The sequence below is a fragment of the Gobius niger genome (genome assembly GCF_951799975.1).
Source record: "Gobius niger genome assembly, chromosome: 11".
NCBI lineage: Eukaryota > Metazoa > Chordata > Actinopteri > Gobiiformes > Gobiidae > Gobius > Gobius niger.
Genome location: NC_136862.1, coordinates 14,692,993 through 14,714,867, shown reverse-complemented (window position 1 = coordinate 14,714,867; position 21,875 = coordinate 14,692,993). Strand labels below are relative to the sequence as shown.

The 21,875-nt window shown below is 41.0% G+C and overlaps 1 protein-coding gene across 1 annotated transcript; it reads left to right on the top strand.

The window, feature by feature from the left end:
- The first annotated feature begins 4,661 nt into the window (after nt 1-4,661).
- On the top strand, nt 4,662-15,010 carry LOC306970242 (uncharacterized protein). The gene is made up of 4 exons (XM_079566129.1): nt 4,662-5,012; nt 7,308-10,098; nt 12,963-13,037; nt 14,690-15,010. The coding sequence occupies exons 2-4, from the start codon at nt 7,364-7,366 to the stop codon at nt 14,904-14,906; spliced, it is 3,027 nt and encodes a 1,008-aa protein (XP_079422255.1). The 5' UTR covers nt 4,662-5,012; nt 7,308-7,363; the 3' UTR covers nt 14,907-15,010.
- The last annotated feature ends 6,865 nt before the right edge of the window (nt 15,011-21,875 follow it).

The following is a 21,875-nucleotide window of genomic DNA, read 5'->3' as shown; positions in this document are numbered from 1 at the left end:
TGACTCCTGTGTCTCTGTTCAAGCAGTTTATTATACACTTGAATCACCGCAACTATTGTTTTTTTTGTTTTTTGTGTCCATATCCATCAAGTCATACGTAGCCAACATAAGTATTCATATCTAAAATATATATCTAAATGTGTATAGCTATCTCAGACTAATATCCCTGTCAGCTCCAATTCTTTGTCTCTTAATACATTTTCCATAAAGATTACTCCATTACTGTATCCCACACATGCACTTAAAGGCAGACCAATGATGTCATAGCATCAACTAAGAAAGTATGAACCAAAAGAAAAAAACACAACAAAGAAATACTGCGTCCGGTGCCATGTTCCCCCTATGAGACTTTTGCAGCTCGTGTTTTGACATTATTAAATACACTCGCATAATCCTTTCCTGTTTCAGACAATGACTTCATGGAGGCTCTGCTTGTGTTGTCTAGTAAACCGTCTGCTTGAATCTGTGCCACAGGCTCCATCTGTCTGTGGACCGGAGTCATCCGTTTACACGCCCATTCATTTCCAGCATTTCCCATCGCTGCTACAGCTGCGCCCTCTGGTGGAGGAAGATGCAACGCAACCGAACTAATCAAATGAGCTTTTTGTTTGTTTGTTTACACACCACGTTGCACTTTGCATTAGACGCTCACACATCAAATAGTGATGTGTGAGTCTGTGCATGAGGCGCACTTGGGACGGTTTGTGTTTGTTTAATCCCTTTAGCAAAGATTTACTTGTACTTGGCTACATTATCTGACAGAAGCCCACTTTTTTGTTTTGTTTTGTTTGTTTTAACCCTTTAACCCTTGCCTGAACCGTGAACATTTTCTCCAGTTTTGCTTTACCCAAATCTATAAAGTTCTTGAAAAAAGCATCAAAGTAGAGCTACGAAAATGAGAATGAAAACGCAACAAAAATGTGACAAAAGAACAATTAAAAAAAGCAACAAGAGCCACAGGCAAAAAAGTGACAAAGAAATAAGCGACCTAAGTATCCAAAAACCTGCCCGAAAAGCAACGACAATACAACACGAAAGTGAACAAACACATGACGAAAACATGACGAAAAAGCAACAAAAAATAAAAAATACGAAAACAGTCGAGAAGCTTTTAGATTTGAGTAAAGCCAAACTGGAGAAAATGTGCTTGGTTAAGGCGGGGGTTAAGAGGTTAATAAGGGATTATATGTGTTTAACCACCAACACTAGCGCTGTTTGCTCTCTTATGAGTCAGATAAATAGGCTAGATTAATTTATTTCATCTATTCTGTTCTAAGGGTAACTCCATAATGATTTCAATAATGATGTTACAAGCGTTCTGGGAGGAAAAGGGTGGAAGGACTAAAGTGAAATAAACTGTAGTAGTAAAATAATTCATGGTATTTAACCACTACAGTATATAGCTGCACATTTATCAAAAACATTATTTCTCCGATGTATTTTCCTGCTTAGACTTTGTAGAAGATATTTTTAAAGTCACAACTTTTCACAGCATCACAAACTTATCTTGTGCCTCCAGCCGTCTTGAGTCCCTGTTAGTTTCAAAGTGCCATTAAAGATCTGATAATTGGCTATAGGTGCATCTCTTTAGTAGCTCAATGTCACTGCTCTTAACTTAGAAAAAAAAAAAGTAATAAAAGATGTTGACATTTAGACTCCCTAAGAGACGAAGAATCACCGTGGGATTTATTAATTTGACTACACCAAACCATTACAGGGGCATTATAATTGTTGTTATCAGAAATTAAAGCACAGTAAGCGTTTCTCTGTAAAGCCTTATATAATCACCTTGAGACTCGTTGGTCATATCCTATTCACAAAGTGAGGCTCATGTTTCCCATGGGTCACAGTGATGGAATATGAGCGCAATATACTGAGCGTAGCACACTCGGCAGCACAGCTATTACAGTCGAGAAGAAGTACTATTAAATATGATTAATTACCCCGTACATACAACTACATGCAGTAAAACACCGGGCTGCCCTATGCTGAAATAATAAAATCTAGGAGTAAGATCATGCATGGTCTCTTTCCGTCTCTCATTGTCTTCAGTTCACTCCTGCAGCCCCATTTTCTATTCTGGGGTAACGAAATAAAGAGGTTAATTAGTCTTCGAGCCAGACAAGACTCTAGTTAATTTAAATCAGAGCCAGCACAAAATATTCTGAGGCCCTGGAGCAGAGTATGATTGAGTGACCACCGCTGACTGCAGGCACACAATAATAAAGCATTGTTCAGGTCATAATGCATTATACCACATTTTATGGCACTGGTTTGCAAAAAACAATGATGAAAAATATTGATTTCTCTGGGACTCATAACAGATGTGCTGGTGGCTGGAAGAATAAAGTATGCAATTGAATTTATTCATATAGCAAGCAGGAAAGGAGTGACCTTCTGATGGGGGATCTTGTTGCATTGCTGGCCTTGATGCTTCTTAAAACCAAAACAAAATAGAGTGCGACAGAAATGTTAGAATGCAATATCAGAATGTCAGTCTTTTAGTGAGAACGCAGTAATTAACGGTGTCTAAAGACGCAGCAGATATTTCGCTTCACCCCTCAAGGCCAGTGCACCATTTTCTATGTAGTAACATCGCGAGAGAATGTGTTTTCATGCACCGTATTTTTCGGACTAGAAGTCGCTCTGAAGTTGCACCAGCCAAATAATGCATAATGAAGAAGAAAAAATATATGCCGTGCTGGAGCATATTGTATGTCGCACTAGCCTGGTTTTACCATACCCTCGCACTCATTGCGTTTCGAACAAGGGTCTGGACCTTCACGATTGAGGTCCGTTATCAGGTGGGATGGGTGAACTCCTTTGAAACGATTGGATCTGATTTTTTGGGTCGTGACATATGTAATGCGCCCGTGTGAGTGAAGCGAGCTATCATATCTCTTGGGGGCATTCCAAGGCTTTAATTTTATTTTTTGGATATTTGGGAGCCGAGCCAGAACGGATTGAAGAGCTTCCATTACTTTCGTATCCGCCGCCATTGCCGAACTACAACCAGCAAATGCGGCGCAAATGCTTGACGTCACCTACAACTGGAAGGTTGAAATTCAACCGATGTAACGCAGCCACTGAGATCAAGTCCAGACGTAATATGTAGGGAAATTATAATTGACTGGAGTTTACGGATGGCTAAGGCCAGGCTAATGTCGCACCAGCCTTGGCAACTACCTTGGCATGGAGGCGTAACTGCACCGTTGACAAGCCTCTCCCGGCAGCACATTGTTCAAGCTCTCATTTGCAAACTCATTCCTCGAGCTGTGGCCATCTAGCTTTTACCCCGCTATTAGCTTTATTTCTCTGCTTTTTTCTTCATTGCAGTAAGAGTAACCTCACACAAGTTTCTCGCTCACTCCAAACTTTCTTGGTTGCTTGATTTCCGTTTTCCTTTACTTTCAGCGGTACAGGAGGAGCAGATACTGATACAAGCATAGAGTGGCTGTCAGTGTGAAAATAATAAATGAAATTATATATTTTTTATATATAAGTCGCATACCCATCCAAACTATGAAAAAAAAGTGTATATTATATTATAGTCCGCAAAATACGGTAATTAAAACTAGATAACTATTCAAATTAATGTTAATAGGTCTGCGCAAATCAAATTTTCAATACATCCTTTTCCGCATCTGATCCACTGGAAGCGTTTCATAATGAATAAACCATGCAGCACCACTTACACATTTCACTACATATAAAAGTGTTAGCTCAAACTTTATTTCTCAGGAGAACAGATCATACCCACTTTCCCATGTCCTATATTCAGTTTATGATCTAAAATTCACAGCAACTCATAGTCGCCGAAAGGAGAGACATAAAGTGCCACATAGAAGTGCATAATAATCAGTGACAGTTACACACAAATAAGAATATTAAAAGATTGTGCTTCTTATTGTTTTATCAGACATTAGTTTTACTTCTATTTGAGTGATATTCTGTTGAAATAGGGCATTTTCTCCAGTTCAGCTTTACTCAAATCTAAAAGCTTCTTTGACTGGAGCTTACAGCCTATAGGCCATGGTAACAGCTCATTTGAAAGCTAAGACATACAAAACTGATCAATACTTTTTTTGTTGTGTTTTTGTCTCTTTTTTGTCTGGTTTTCGTGGTTTTTAGGTCTTGTTTTTGCAGTTTTTTTGTTTCTTGCTTTTTGACGCTTTTTTCTCGTGTTTTCGTCAGGATTTTGCCAAAAAAAAACAACGCTTTTTTATTGTGTTATTGTTGCTTTTCCGGCATGCTTTTGTTGCTTCTTTGTCGCTTTTTGTCATGTTTTTGTCACATTTTTGTGGCTGTTTATGTCCATTTTTGTTGCATTTTCATCCTCGTTTTCATTCCAATTTTGACACTTTGCTCAAGAAGCTTTAAGATTTGAGTAATGCAAAACTGGAGAAAATGTGCTTGGTTCAGGTAACAAGTTTAAAGGGACATGTTTGGTATTGCTGTCATCTTTATTGACATGTCAGTATTAAGTAACTTGAGAAATGTTTTTTTTTTAAAAGTAACCCTACTCTTACTTCAGTAAATATTTGCCAACTCTCTTCGACAGTTAACATTTTGTGCTTTTTAACTTGCACAGAAATTCACAGACACTCCCTAAAGCTGATGCAAGTCACTTCCTCTCCCTGCCTCACTCCGGAGCTCTCTTTCCTCCACCCAGCTGTACATCAGGATGCACGGACGCTGGAAGGGAGGATGGATACAGGAATGCAGAGAGAGAGAGGGGGAAAGAGCGAGAGAGAGACAGGAAGAAGTAGGAGGAGGCAAAAAGGCAAGACATAGTAGGACGGGGAGTGTTGGAGGGCAGCGCACTGTAGCACACTGCTCTGTTTTTGTCAGTGTGGAGTGAGCATGAGGCAGGGAGACCAAAACAAGGAGAGAAGGGATACAGTGACCACACAGCATCTCCTGGATCAATAGAGGATCAATCAGTTCGGCACCACAGCGCTGGAAAACAGGGAAGAGCATCGCACCCCCAGGAGTTGCACTACGCTGCTGAGGTATGAAATTAAAAAACAACTCCAAACCACTTCGATGGCACTTAGGAGGAAAGTGGAGCTGAGATTTGGACCAAAAGAGGACTGGTCAGGTTTTACAACTGAGTAGGTGGGTAACAACTGAATCCAGACACTTGCACATTAGAAAAATGAGCGCGTTTTTGCCCGGACTGGAGGGGAATTTAAATTGCTTGGGGTAGTTGTCACTTAAGATTACACAGACACTAATGACAAAGGCCGCTTCATCTAAGTAATTTGAATGCTGGTGATTCATGTTGGTGTTTTTTTTGTTTAGTTTTTTTTGGGTTGAAGAGAGATAGATTGGAGGAAAAGGCACACAGAAGCAGTTTCAAGATGGGTTTGCATGAGATTTTTTGTCATAAGCACATAGCTGTGACAATTCGCATTCCTTCACTCCGAAGGATATTGTTATAATGATGTCCCAAATCTCAATACGAACCTGCTTTCCTGTACCACAATCACACACGTACAATAGTAAACTGTCACTTCAAGGCTAAACAGTAACACACCTACGCATGTACACAAACTGAGCTTGCCTTACAAGTGAAATGCACACAAAGCGAGTCACTATCTGCACCAGCGATGTACATTCTGGCTCGTGTCCAATGTTAGATGAATGCAGAGGACAGCACCTACAGTCTGTGAAGCATTAACCGGTGAAAAAGAGTTCACTGCAGGAGTTTTGAATTGTCACTTCAAGCCCTCAAATAAATTATTCTCTGTGCTGTCACACGAATGAGCGAGTACCCGGGCGCAATGTTTGAAATGCTAATACAATATAGAACAGTTGTTTTGGCAGCATATCAGCGTCTTGTTACACACATAAATGGACAGCCATGCAAGGGTAGTCAGAGAGGGCTGCACGAGTTCGAAGACATGCATACATTTGGAATGGCGCAACCAACTTTGGACAGTTGCACTGAGGCCTGTTGTGTCATATTGTTTCAGATGTTTTTTTCAAATGCGGGGCGGCAAGAAAAAGTTACTTTATTTTAGTTTGTTTTCATGTCTGAATAAGGCGCTCTCTCGACTGCAATTAGTGCGAAACTCTGCAGCGAGAAATTTGACCCCTACTAATCGGACTCACAAATCCCCTATTCTAATAGAACTTCATTGGCTGCCAGTGTCCCATAGGATCAAGTTTAAAATTCAGGCTCCTGCTTTCAGAGCCTCGCATGGTCAGGCTCCTTCTTATATCAGTGATCTGATTCAGCCTTACACCCTGCTCGGGCTCTGAGGTCTGTGGATCAGAATCTGCTGAAGGTTCCAGGCACTCGTTTTTGGAAATAAATGAGTCTTAAGTTTGCTTTGGAACGATTTTCCCCCCTTTTTGCGCTCAATTGACTCTGTTAACACGTTCAAAAGCAAGAGTCATTTATTTGTTCAGGCTTTTAATTAGCTACTTTTGGGATGCTATGAATTTGTGTTGTTTGTGTAATTTCTGATTTTTTTTTTACTGTGTTTTTACTGTGTTGTGAAGCACTTTTTGTCTGTGAAAGGTGCTATATAAAAGTTACATACCTTACTTATTTACCTTTCTTACTAACTTCCCTTACTTACCTTACTAACTTACTTACCTTCCTTACTTACCTTACTTCACTTACTTGCCATATTTACCTACTTACTTACCTTCTTACTTACTTACTAACTTATGTACGTCAATATACATTTTTCATTCAGGTATGTTTAGATCTAGAAAGAGCATAGAGAGAGGTAATGACTAGGGCTGGGACAAAGGACAAAATATCGGATCGGATTTGGATCGCAATACTTTGTGCTGCAATACCAAGTGTCGATACTTTTTCAAGTATCGCAATACTTTCAATACTTGTGTTTAGAGGCATTTTTATCCTGGACTCCTTTGTTTTCCAGTAACAGTACTTTGTTACATTTTATGTTAATGCAATTCTATCAATCTTCAATAAATGTCAAATGACATTGACATGACAGTTTTCTTTTTACAAATTTGAAGGTTAGCATATTACATATCATAATTACTTATTGTATCGCAGTACGTATTTGATCAGTCCCTGAGTATCGTGATAGGCATCGGATCGTGACAAAAGTGGATCGTCCCAGCCCTGTTAAAGACATAGGCCACATCGATGAAATAAGTCTGGAACTGTCAAGAGCAATTGGGCATTGAACTGTATCGTCAAAACTTTTATTCAACTGCGTCTGTACAGTAGCCTGTGTGTACATCGATCCACCTTTCCTTGTCACCAAACCTGCTCTGCACCGTGCCACTGAATAAACCTGTCTCTCCCTGTCTCACAGATGGCTCTAATGGTGTGGAAGCCCTCCTGCGCAGTGGAATAATCAAACTTGTTGAGATGGGGAGACGCGCGGCAGACCTGACCACCCCCGTCTCGGTGCTGGGCGTCCCGGCGCTGGTCGGGGTGCGCGGCTGGAAGACAATGGGAGGTGACAGGGGCGCGGGGGGGTTTCTGCAGCAGTCCTGTGGCGTCCAGTGCAATGTCGCTGTGCAGACGTCCCCGGGGATTAACAGAGCACCTACCGCGCACTGGGCAAAGTTACCCGAGTCGCGCCTCTCCGTGTCATCAGAAACATCCAACGGCTATTTCAGCATGGAATCGGACTACAAGGAGACGTCAGCGCTAACAAAAAGTGACAGGGAAAAAAGGGCTATTTTAAAACATAAAAGTGGGGAGCCAAAGATTAAAAAAGAAGTGACTTTCAAAGCAGGTGAAGCCTCTAAGGATGTGGCCTCGAGCTGGAGGAGTGGAACTTATTGCTATGCCAGGGCAATCAGGACCAACCTGCAATTGGCCGGGAGCTCTGCCAACGTCAGACCTAAATTAAAATCTATTAGCCGCTATGCTAACGGCAGTGTGGTTGACTCAGAGGCAATCGGCGGGATTAGCATTGATAACGGCGAATCAGAGCCAGTCTCGGGTGAAATGGACCTAAACAGGCAAGGTCATTATGCAGAGCAGCCTGGGACGGTGCCAGCTATACAGGCTGCACGACCTTTTCCAAACGCAGTGTGCAGCCATTGTGGAAGACAGCCTGAGAGCACTGCGACTCATGTTTGCTCAGGAAAGAAACTAAACAACATAAAGACCCAGTATTTAAGCTGTCCCAGAGAGGCCCCGCTCAAGCCGCAAACACTGTTTTCCAAAGAAGATAGGGGGTATAGAAACATACCACATCCGCAGTGTCCCGTGCATTCTCTTAACAGCAGCTATCGCACCAACTTCACTTCACATCAGGCCAACTTTACCCCTCAAACGACCATTTTAAATACAAAATCAGTCACTGTCACTAGAGCAACAATAGAAACAGCGCACTGTGGCACAATTCCCAGACCAACAAGTCTTCCCTTAACTCCACTCATGGCCACAGCAACAAGAAGCAACAACCCACAATTGAACAATATTCCTATGCATTTTAAAGCATTACAACCAAATACTACAAAACATTACAGCAAATGTGTTGATGCCACACACATAAGTTCAAATTGTGTATCAACAGGAGAAAAGTGTAAAGCCAAAAATGAAAAACCAAGCAATAATACAGTAAATCCAAAACTGGGTAAAGAATCATTTGAGATGCCCCTGCCACACTTAAATACACAACTGATAAAACCTAACATTACGCAAGATAGCAGTGCACCAAAGCCTTGTGATAAACCAGACACAACATATTCCACAGAAAGCTCAAACGGCGGTACATCCCAGGGTACACAGAGCGCGGCACACGAAATTACAAAAGTTCTCACCAAGTCCTCCAGCCTAACTTCAACTGACAGTGGCGTAAACTTGGAGGCAAAGTTAGCACGCCCCGCTGCACTTGTCGACGCACTGTGCACTAATGCAAACACCAAATACCATAGCGCTAAAGGAGTCGCAGCTCACAAATCTCAAAGCCTCTCCGAGCTTGGTACTCCTTCAGCGTCCGTCGGTACCCGTGCCAATTGTTTTACAAGCGCCGTAATTAGTTCCGCCGTTGAATCCGGCACTACCTTGGCAAACCGGGCTCACTGTCCGTTCAAAAGCAATGTCAAGCCATCAGAAATCCAAGGACCAGTTTGCACTTATTTATCCGTAAAACACAATCAAGAATCTGAATGCACTGATTTGAGACATGAGCAAAGTGACAATGGCAAAATGCCTTTAACAAATTCAGATGATTCAATTATATCCAATCACGTGCTAAGTTTAGAAGCTCCAGTTGATTCAGATTTGTCCGAGAAAACCTTTGAACCCACTCCTCCCTTCTCAAGACCAGAAGCAACCATTTCCCCCAAAACTATTACACAGCAGCGGAAATGCAATGGTAATTTAGCTCATGAATCGGTGACACAGCAAAGGGAGGACTGCAAAATCTCGTGCGGATCACAGGTCAGCAGCCGGCAGAATTACATTTCCCTAATCAAATCGAGCTGCTCTCATCTGCAGGGTTGCGTCGAAGCTAAACAAAGGCAGTATCAAGGATACGCGGAGCTAGAGGGACACAGCGCCGTAACGATAGACTCGCAGACACATCCAAACACTGAAGAGCTTGCCTCAGGCGCAACAACCGAGGATAAATGCATTAATTTTGAATCTCGCACAGAGGTAGACACACACAGTTTGGCATCTCAAGAAAACAATACAAGTGCAATAACAAATAATAGAAGCGGCTCTGTTTCACACTTGCAATCCCATTCGGGTCAGGGATGCACTGCACTGGCTTCATTCCTCAGCACAGCGCGGCGGCGGTCACACGTAGACCTCAGATGCACTTCCATATTGTCATCTCCAACAATACGCTTGGCATCTGTTCCCCGCCTGCAGCCCGACCAGGCAGAGGAGATAGGGGATTTACAGTTTAGCCCCGTTCGTCCTCCGGCCCCCCAGCAGTGCTCAGAGAAAGGGGGCCTGGCTCACTCTCACCCGGTCCAGCCGCGCGCTCCGTCGCCGGCCTGCCCTCAGCGTCGGGGATCAGAGGCTCTGCAGCAGAGACTGGAGAGCGTGGAGGCCAGCCTGGCAGCCAACAAGGACCGGATTACCACTCTGCTGAACATCATCCATGACCTGGAGACGAGCCACGCGCCCACCTCTGGGTACGAGCATGTCTGTGAGCGAGAGAGAGAGAGGAATCTGCTATGGATACACTGTGTATGTATAGCACTTTACTTAACAGCACAGCAACGGAATGGAAAGAGTAATAACTTGGTAATTATGGTAACTACAAATGCTGGGACATATCATGATATTGCAACACCACAATTGAAAGTACAAGGTGAGTCCCAAAAAGTTCTAAGCCAAAAGTTACTCTGGCATTTGGTGAAGTACATAGACATTGGCCAACAGTGCTGCTCACCCTTGTACTTCACTATTGACAGTGAAAGCAGTGGAGCATAGCAGCCTCATTAATATTCAAGATGTCAGTAAAGTTTGACAATATGGGTTTTTGATACAATGCTTGTATTACAACGACAACAATGTAGCTATTGTCCCAGGCTTAGTAAATGTTTTGTATTTTTTTGCGAACTGTAATGAAAAGGGGGCTGTAAAATGCATTACCTCGCATTTTCCTTATAGTTACAATGCCCCATATCTGTCCCACTATGTTTTACTGTGCTGTAAAGTAAGGTGCTACCCACATATGTCACCTAAGGGGTAGGCAAAGTCAGGCCCAGGGGCCAAAACCAGCCCTCTATCATAGAACCTCTGGCCATCAAGATGATTTTGAAGATTTTTTACACTAATCAGAGCTCAAAAGCCTGTTAACCTCTTAACTGCTACCTGAACCGAGCACATTTTCTAAAGTTTGGCTTTACCCAAATCAAAACACTTCTTTAAATAAAGGGTCAAAATAGAGATGAAGACGCACTGGAAAAGCAACAATAATACAAAAAAAAGCAACAAAAACAAGACTAAAAACTGATGATAAAGCAACAAAAAATGTCAAAAACACGGCAAAAAAAGCAACGAAAACATAAAAATATGCCAAAAAGTGACAAAAAAAAGTGACAGAAACACAACAAAAAAGTGTCAAAAAGCAACAAAAAGAACAGTGTAAAAGCAATAAAAAACGTCAAATAGTTTGTATCAGTTTTGTAGGTCCTAGCTTTCAAACGAGGCTGTAAGCTCCAGTTGAGAAGCTTTTAGATTTGGGTCAAACTGTACTGGAGAAAATACACTTGGTTAAAACAGTCACTTTTTTACCTCAATATATCATTTTCGTAGTTCCTCTGGGGGTAATACAAGTGTTAATGGGATGATTGGGGTGTCTTTCATCTCCCCCCCGGTGTCTCTGGCCAGAAAACCACAATTGCAACTTTGCTGCCACCGGGTAGGAGTCACTAATACACACTAATGGAATCCCGAAGAAGAAGCTAACATGCAAACGGGCAAAGCTAACTTAGCTTTGGTTGGCTATCGCCACTTAAACATATTTAAACGTATTTACAGCCAAGTTTGAGTGAAAAAAATGATCTCCATTGTGGATGTACAATATCCCTCTCTCCCTTTGTCTTGTCTGTCAGCGCAGTATTTACTCTCACGGACAATTAATGAATGATTAATGAATAAAAAACTGTAATATGCTACGACACCTTTGCTACTGCTTTAAGGCAGGGGTTAAGAGGTTACAGTACTAGAAATGTGAAAAATACCGTAAATTCCTTTAAAATTTCTGAGCAGAACACACATCTAGGCCATATATGATAGACAACACTGGAATTGTACTTTGGCCTTCCAGGCAAACTTGCCTACCCCTGCTTTATTTATTCATTTATTTTTTACTTTATGTTATTTATTTATTTTATGCCATGAGGATAATAACAGGCTAAAACCATGTTGTGACATATGATATTGGGGTATTGCTACATCCCTAGTCATTTCTTTTAAACATCTGTCAAAGGCCGCCACATAAAATTATACCCTTCTTCACTCTCTTCTGTCCTTCTTATTTGTTAATTCTCTCATTTTTGTGGTACGCCTTTTATAGATGCCCTTAAATGATCACAGGCTTGAGGGGGTCATGAAAACAGGCAGCAAGGACAAGGAAGTGGTCGGATTCATGTGCGAAAGAAATACAACATCAGATCAACAGCAGAAAATCTATTGCACCGTGTCATGGTCAAATTAAATATCAGCTAAGGTCCAGCCAGCCAAGTGCCACAAATCACCAGGTGTTGATCCATTGATTAAAAGCAAGTGTCCAGAACAGTAAGACTTGGCAGGTTGTGCTTCGCTGAGAAGGGATTCTGTTGTTTCAGAGCAGATGGGTTTAGTCCACAAACCACTTTTGTTTCTATTAATATCCTTCTGACAAAGCAAAAACAAAACGCGCCACTAATTCTACCGTTTGACCTTGAACATTGTTTGCTCAACATAATCTATCACTATATGTACCCTGCCTTCAAGTGAGATCCAGAAGTCCAATAAAGAAGTGCAGGTAAATTATGTTGAGAGCAGCTCAGCTATAGTAACGTTCACCTAATGCAGTTTATTATCTTGGACGATAAATTTGCTGTCAAAATGAAACACAATATCCCTGCAAACAGTATCAGTGTTGTCTCCCCTCCAAAAACGTATTCATCACGAAAAACAGAGAGGGTACACGTTTGCAAACACATCAGCTGTTGCACGCAGAGAGAGAAAGTGAGCAGAGGGCATGTCGGACACAGCTTTACTTAGCCATAAAAGTCTTGAGGGACAAATAACAGGAATTAACAGGGCCTTCTGGCAATGTGTCCATGTCAATCAAGCTCATCCACTGTGCTTGGGCTAATCAGATGTGACCGTCTGAGAAGCTGTGTTTTAGCGTCTAATAAGCCACTGATGCCCCGACCTGATGCATGCTCTCATTACAGCTTACAGGAGTCATTTACAGACAGTGGCAATAAGGAGGGGGAACGAGCCGGCTGTTTTGAAAGGTCACTTAAGACTGATGGAGACTTTTTGTATATCATTTCAGTCCATCGAGCTCCAAAACTGGACAGGATCTGAAAAATTGCGAGATCTGCCAGAAAACAGCATGCATTGTGTACAGGTATGGCACACCTCAAGAAATAGAGATGCATGTGTAGATTTATTATAATAAAAAAAATGGAAAAAAATCCATGAAATGTATTTATGACCGTTGGTAGTTAGAACTGCAGTTATTTCTTCATTATAAAAGCAAGCATCTAAGAATAAGACTCGGATATAATCAATACCCAGATACATATCAATATGAAATTGGTGTTTAAACTAGATTTTTAAGCATGTATCGATAATGGAATGGTCACTATAGGACTACTGCAATAATACAATTTCACAACGCTGTCAAAATTGGCATTGAGTATATTTATTGTCAAATCGTGTTTGAAAATGATCTATTGCAACAACACCAGTCTGGACGCTTATACTAGTGCAATATGAGATTGAATAATAGTACTATATTTCTCTGACTGACCAGGCTGCAAGCTAGGCCACTGTGATGGCATGTTCACTAGTTAAGAGTTACTAAATTAAGGCTCCAGCAACCACGAATAAGCAAAAAATGCTACATGAATACAACTATATTAGTACTTTTGTCATTTTACGAGACACCGAATGTTGGCCTTTGTACGGATTGAATCTGAACAAACTTGATAAAGCTGCCTTATAGCAGAACTAGAGCATGGTGTACTATGAACCAAGTTAAGAATAACAAAAGATGAAGCGCTTTGTAAGTAGATAGACAGACTTACTGAATAAAATAACCGTGTTCTCTTTAACCTAATGTGCTTGAGATAGACATTTCAGGACCAGGACTAAACCCTTTGCCAAGTTGCCAATGCAGTTCTGTGAATTAATGACTTTGTAGAATGGGCAGCTTCCCAAAACCAAAGCTCTGAAGCCTTCGTTTGTTTCTTGCTGAGACCAGATAGGAAGATTACATTTTCCTTTGTAAAGTAAGCCATCAATCTTTGACAAAAATATCTGACAGTTTAGGTGCTTACTGTATGGGTATCAAAGTGTTCACACAGCAGATTTATGGGGCGAGGGTTAGACGCACTGATCAAGACAGAATATTACAGCTTCTTGGCACAAGATGTGGTAAAATGCATACAGAAATAACAAGTCTTTGTTATAGATTTGCTCCGAATATAAACTGGCCCACTTTTATGGAAAATATGCAACATATGAAAGCCGCCGCTAACTTTGCACCAAAGAGCTCAGACATTGCATCAGGTGACAGCAATAGAACAACGAGACTCTCAAAAATTGAGCCACAAATGAGGCTAAGAGGGCTGAGGAATCAAAATGTCTCATCTTTAGAAAGAAATCACCCACACAAACGCAGAGTAGCAGGCCTTATCTTGAAAAATTCAAAACATCCACACTGATCTGCTTATTTTCAAAAAGTGCTTTTGCATGACAAAAGAGGTTGCATAATGTGCCGGCGCCTGGTCCTGAAAGGCCACACAGTAGATAAGAATATTGTATCAAGGACAGAGCACCTTTACAAAACAGATGCACTGCAGGAGCACGAGCCCCTGCTACCAATAACCCTTTGAATTTCTGACAGCAAAGTTAACCGCATCCACTCACTTTAGAGCCATGAGGAACATCTAAGAGTTCATTTGCATTTAGTGGGAGCTGAATTTTACACACCGTGCCTGATTTGACATTTGGTTTTGAATTACTGTCTGCATGTGTGTGTGTGTGTCTGTCCAGTGTGGAGTATGACTTCAGGCAACAGGAAAGACGCTTCCTGGAGGTTCTGAATCATGCAGCAACCGGAAAGAATGGCTTCTCCACGCATTCGCCTCAGACTGTCAACTTCAGCCTCCTCAGAGATGGCATCATTAAGAACCTGACTGTTTCAAAGGTGAAACGCAAAAAGCTGTGCAAAACGCTGTTCAAATGGCTGCCAAGGAAAAAGAAGGTCTGAGCCTTGCACACAATCAGCTGTGATGTACAGGTTTATCATCCTCATAAACACATATACAGAACAGTGTTTTCACTTGCCTCATGAACATCATACAGAGATGCAGTCTTTTCTGTTTCCCTGTGAGAAAATTGTTAACTTTTTCCTCTGTGATTTATTTGCCAAATCATCCATCCATGTAGCTTTTCTCCCTGTCACTGATTCACACCAATTAGAAACTATTCTCCGCAGACACCTCACAAGTCATGGACTATCGTCTAACCATGAATTTATACATTTTGGATGTTTGCTTCTTCCATCTGAACTGTCAATATTGACACATTTGCAATTTTTTCTAAGCACCTGTTCCCCAAATCACTGTAAATGCTACAAATTTTGTACTAAACATTAAATTCTTGTCTTTGGCTGTGCTTTTACACTTTGTGCACTTGACACGTTCTTTCAATTCATTCAAGCTTGTCTTTACTAATGCTTCCTTTAAACTTTTATGGGGGGCGGAAAATGCTAAATAAACTGAATATACTCTGTGCGTGATTCATCACCAAATCCCCCTCATTTCATTCGCAGCACGGCTCCATCCGCAATCCGAAAAACTCGAAACTGCAGAAATCCTCTCTGACAAACAGCTATATTTTGTCACACACACCTGCCAAAGAGAGGGGACGAAAATACAGAAACATTCATTATGCCTTTGTCAATTGTGCCGCTGGTCTCAAAATCCCCAAACAATCTGAAGCCTAAGTGAAGTTCATAAAAGCTTGAGGGTGAAATAATGACATGACAAAAGGCTACAATGAAGCACGAGTGAGAGCTGATATAGTGGCGTGACGCGACTGCACCACTGGTATGAAACAAACACAAGAAGGGCTTACCTGAGATAAGGGATGCACGATTTTTGATTCATTTGTTGAAGCATTAAGATTTGACACAATAAATAAAGCTAAAAGCTGCTCATCTCTAACAAACAGCAACAGCATAAAATGTTGTTGCAACTCTTCCATTGCTGAAATCATTTGTAAAGATTAATATTGTTCCATTGGTGTAAGACGATCTGAAATATTACATTCAAACTTTAGAAGCACTTCTGCTATATCACTCCGCCGACTCTGCCAAGCCATTGCACAACTCTCTGTTTAATTGATAGCGCAGTATCTCACTTATGTAATCACAAAAACAGTGTGTGTTTGAAATGTCTTAACTATATTGCTCGGGGCACATAGTGGGTGATAATTAACGGATCATTGTGAGCCAGCCTATTTCGCAACACAAATTAGCGCTAATGGCCTGCTGTAGTCAAAGCACACACCATTTAACTACCTTGTTTTGGCGAGCGCGTCTTTCACCAAAAGCGTAGAGAAATGTTGAATGGATAGAAGCAGGTGCAGAGAAAGGGATTAGAAGGCAGAGGTGTTAAACATTGCCTCTAAAAAATCAAATGCAAGTTTAATTCAGCTGCAAAATTGATTCCAAAAAATTGTAGCGAGGTCGGGCCTGGTTTGTCCCTGGATGGGAGATCATTGCTTGGGTGAGTGGTGCAGGAGTGAGTGGTTGCTGGTGGTCGATGGGCAGCTGTGGCTACAAACATAGCTTACGTACGAGTATGGAATGAATGAATAGTGCATGAAATTGTAGAGCAACTTTGAGCAGGCTAATGCATTATATATACAGTTTGAATGAAAAGAAGAGGCTATAGGGAACTTATTGTTTCTGCTGCGTCGGCTCCTGAATGCTAAAACTGAGAGAAAAAGCAGAAAAACATCTAAGACTTAAAAATCAATAAGACCTTTATTATTCTCCTTTTTCGGGAGAGAAGCTTGCATTTTGGTCTCTCAAAGCAACCTCATTTCATTTGCTCCATAGTCAACATAAATTGACATGTCAGTCTGCATTCTGCTTATATTAACTTCTCTGTATAAGGTGAAGAGACCGGCAGCAGCGCCAGCACCGTAGAGAAGTAACACCTCAGCTCGATGCCGCCCTCAGCCTGTTTCAGCTCATTATTTTGGTTCACTGGTCCGTCTGGTTCGGGTCCAGTAACCTTCAGCAGGCCCAGCAATAAAATCCTATATGGTCAGCTGCCAACGCACAGGCACACCCCCACTACAGCTGCACAATGGAAGGACACACGGCCGTCAAGCGGCGCAGTAAACAAATATCACCCGAAAAGTAAATGAATGGCCGTTGCATATTAAGGCATTTTTACATTTCATTTGTATGGACAAGTAATTGGCGCCAGTCTCGTCCTGTAACATGAATACTAATCACTCACAAGCGCTGGCTGTCATTCCAAACAGCAGTACTTCGCCCAAGGGGACGTCCAAGTGCCAGTCACTTCGTTTAGAAAATTAAAATGAGTACACAGCTTTTAGAGGTCAAAAAACTCGGGGATGTAGGCTACTTTTGTCCAAAATGCAGTTTACAGCGCAGCGATCTGCACTATTGAAGAGATTAGCTGATGCATGGTACAAGCTTTGTATTATGTAAATGGTAAGCAAAAGGGATTTCCATAAGAAATTCATGATTCGGTGCAAAAATAAAAGGAAAGGACAACGCGACAACAATGCAGTACAAAGTTATGAAAAATTTAGCATCACAACTGAAAGGCGTGGCACAAATGGCATGTTTTCATGTCACACGGCTCCTTGGAGACCGTTAAACTTCACTCCGGTGGAACCATGCCGAACAGACAGGCTGAAATATTATGCAAATCGACACTTTCAAAACTCAAATTACATTCCATAATGATTTCTCTCAAATCTTGCTCTGCGTCAGCTAACGGAGCACATTTCGAACTTTCCGTTTGTGCTACAGTTAAACAGCTCCTCAAAATCATTATCCCTGAAAAATGATTAGAGTCAAAGTTTTGCCCAAAAAAGAATTCCTCACATTGTCACCGTAATGATCTTTAGCACTGCAAAATGGGAAAACCTCACTGTCACACCCAAAGTGTTAATTGGTCCAATAAGGTCAAGCTACTCTCAGCTGTTAAAATGTATTAAGTCAGAGTTATGGACAAGAGTGTTCTTTTGTTCATAATATTGCATTAGTTAGGGTTCAATTTGCAAACAAGTTGACAATATGTGCTCATTTTAATTCAAAAAGCTGTGGTGAAGTCAGAGGTGATCCTGGGAATTGTCTGATTGCAATTTTTATATCTAGTATTGAAATCAGATTTACTGTTTATGTTTTAAAATCAACTCTCCAAGTAAATAAAGTAAAATCTATCAGGAATGTATTGGCGGGGTCCATAATAAAAGGCTCCAATAAAATGTGTTTTGATTGGGAAAATACTATTGAGGAAACGTTTTCAATAAATGAATGATAATGAGCCGGACTGTTGCCTCATAAAAACAGCTAACACTTGCATTGCACTTTACAACCCTCTGTCACAAGTCTCTGAATTATGACTATACTGTAGTCATAATTCATTCACTCCACAGTATGTGGTGGTAAGCTACTATTGTCGCCACAGCCGCCCTAGGGCAGACTGTCCATTTACCACATGGCTGTAATGTGTTGTTTGTATCGTGATCTCTAATTATGTCTGTGCCCTCTGCTGGACACGTGTGGAATTCTTTCCTTTCTTTATTTAAGTTGCCCCCTAGTGCCTGGAGTGAGCACTGTGGGTATTTGTAAAAAATCATAACTTTGCAAGGGAATGGGCTTGAGCCTTACTGTTTTTGTTTTTTTGTAGATAAATTTGTGCTCTTAGTCAGGAGGGATTGAATCATCTCTTCCACTTCCGGCCCAAGGCCGTCTGTTGGAGACCCCTGTTCTAGGAACATAAACATTAAGCTGAAATACAACTATTAGAAGAATCAGATGGATTTTAGAACATGTTTGAAGAGCTGAACTCCAACGCTGAAGAAGCCTTTTGGATGAGAGGCAAAACGTTCGACACTTCAACTACAGAGTACAGAAGATGACTCAAGAACCTTCATTGAAGATGCACAACTCGAGTACGACTGAGAGTCTACACAGACATGTTTGAAGAGGTTTCTGCTGTATACATGTTTGTGCTCTCAATTGTCCAGTTCAGTCGACACTACGATAGGAAGGTTTAATGCAAAGCAAGATCCTATGTAGTGAACTTCCTAAATAGTTATACTCTTTGCGATTTGCAATTGTGGTTCGGTTCAGTTTTACTGTGCAGCCCCAGCCTGCAGAGACAGCAATCCACATACTTCTGAAATAAATAGTTCAATAAACAATCTTGAGTGTCTGCCTTAACATTTCTTTCGATGAACAACCCTCTTAAACACTATTGCTTGCTATGCAGATACAGGGTTGTAAATTATGCACATGGTTATATATATTCCTGAACCACTTTATTTGTTTACATTTAATGCTTTGGATAAATGTTGTTCCAGCTCCAAACAGTACCTCCCCCTTTTTCATAGCTGCTCTATTTCTGGACTCGTTGCTGTTCGTTTGATTCACAGACACAACTAAATGAGTCACTTTGACGTGGAGACTTACTGCCGGTGCTCCTGGGGGACAAACATGGGTAGAAAAGGGCAGCAAAGGGCGTTCAGGGCTTATGCACGTGCTCCTTGTCCCGCGGTCGTGCGTCCTCAAGAAAGGCTTTTGAGACCACTAATCCACAGAGATGAGGGCGATCGGTCTCTTCCTGAGCAGAAACGCAACATGACAGTGAAAATGGAGGAGAGTATCTCTTCAGCGGACAAGATAACAGCCTCTGGTGATGGCAGGGCCCTGGCCTAGTGGTAATTTGGTGTGATAATCCGCCGTGACACAGATACAGCAGAGTCTGTAGCCCATGAAACAGAAGAACTCTTGATAATAATGAAGGCCTGTTTTTAATTGAGGAAACATATCTTACTCTCTACATGCATTTGCAATCAGCAGACATGCACAAACTCAAATTAACAACTTTTTAAAAAAGTAACAAAGCACAAATTAAAAGTTTTTTGCTAGTTACGTAATTTAAAATGTTTGCAAATTATTATTATTATGAGATGAATAATAAACAATGATGACAGTGTTATGAAGTATTAGGACTTATACAAATACGATATCAAACAATTATAGATTATTTATTTGTCCATTATTTAACCAGAGAGTCCCACTGAAATTCAGGGCTTCTTCAAGACTGTTGCTCTTCCTTATTTAACACAAAAGGTGAGCATATGATAAATGGCCCCCTAAAAGCAGAGTCAATATTAGATGCAGCAGCCTGAGCTGTTTTGTATTATCACTTGTGTCATTGACTTTTAGATAACCTCACAATTTTGTTCCATCGAAAATAGACTTCCCGCCTCCCTGACGTCTGAGTCCTTAAGGTACAATTTATTATCTCCTTGTAAACACAAGTGCTTCCTCCCACTAGATTTGAAGATGGCTGTAATTCTTCTTGCTAAAGTTTTAGTTGGGAGTATTTATTGCTAATTTTCCATAGTCAATTCTCAGCCTCTACATCACTCAGTCACAGCGTGCTTTTCCTCTCAGGGTCACAAGTGGCTTTTTCCAACCACGGGCCAACGACAATAAAAACAAAGCTAAAGTCTGGGACCCAAGTCTTCACTGTGGTCCCAGGTTCTGAAAAAAGAGGTCCAAAGTTGGATGGAATTATTCTGAGGGGACAGCATTTCAATGCATTCACATTTTCATTATTATAATACATCATAATATTCTAAAGCCATAGAAAAGAATATGTATAAGAAACTTCAATTTCCATAAAATACAGTAGTTTGTCAGGTTGAAAAGGATGTCGTCGATGTCTCATCTGTCATCGGTTACACGGGCAAGAATAGTGGTTGCCCCCACAAATGCATCAAAACATGAAAACAATGGCCAAAAAGACAAATACAAAAAAAAAGACAGTATTTCCTGCATTTGTTCTCCTCCCACAATCACATGAGTTGAATTTGTACTTCTGAATTTGCTCAAATAATATTCCTTGTGACTTGACCTCCTGGTGCCCCCTCGATATTTGGTCCCAGCCCAACTAAATTTGCACACGGAGATGTTTTGTTATGATATCCATTTTCATTACCGGCTCACTTCAGCAGCTTCAAAAGCATCACCTACCTTGATTTTGGACGACAGCTTTGATGATGGGAGAAAGCTGGAATCAGAAAGCACAGACACCCAAAACAGGTCAGGAGAGGCCCTTTAACAAAGAGATGAGAAAATGCTTGTTAGTGAGCACCATCACTTGAAGCTCACACTCATTTTGTATAAACACCAGAGTAAATGAGGAGGACTGATAGACTACAAGCCGCAGGCCTCTCTTATTATTTGGTACGGGAGAATCAAATCATGCTCTATGGTCTGCAGAGATCATCAAACGCTCAGGCTTGATATATTTCAAATTCAGCACACAGGGTACGCAGAGTAGAAAAGCTAAGATGTCATTAGCTTCAAATGAGAATAAAAGTGTGATTGGTATAAAACAGGCCATCCTCATGCATTTTTATGGCATACAAACAGCTTGGAATATATTGTTTGTCCACAGTAATGACCACAATCTTCATATGTTCAGTTTTGAGAGAAGGATCCATTAAAATAATTAAACTGTGATGCATTTTTGAGTAGGCCTATTTTGAAAAGTGCTGTATTCTTATTAGCTATTATTCATTTATATACTATATATAACCCATACCAACTCAATTATTGTATAAGGCAGTGATTCCCAAGGTGGGGATCGGGACCCCTCCCTCGGGGGTCACGAGGCCTTGGGTGAGGGTCTCAGATGATTTCAAGATGAAAGAAAGAAATATGCTACTGTTTATAGTATACTTTTATGCATAAAACAGTGCGAAATTCATTTATCATTCATTTATTCAAATACATAAATACATCTTAACTTTATTTTATATGTTGTTTTTCTGCCGTAAAATAGCATAAGAGACAATAACTTTATTCTATGGAGGTCCAGAGTTGTTTACGTGTACATTTTTGGGGTCCCGGGCAAAAAGGTTTGGGAACCCTTGGTATAAGGTATGACAT

What these genes read in the sequence shown, in the direction of transcription:
- LOC306970242 (XM_079566129.1), top strand. Translation starts at nt 7,364, where the DNA reads ATGGGGAGACGCGCGGCAGACCTGACCACCCCCGTCTCGGTGCTGGGC. An exon ending in AGCCACGCGCCCACCTCTGG is followed by an intron (nt 10,099 to 12,962) that starts GTACGAGCATGT and finishes ATATCATTTCAG; the next exon opens with TCCATCGAGCTCCAAAACTG. An exon ending in ACAGCATGCATTGTGTACAG is followed by an intron (nt 13,038 to 14,689) that starts GTATGGCACACC and finishes GTGTCTGTCCAG; the next exon opens with TGTGGAGTATGACTTCAGGC.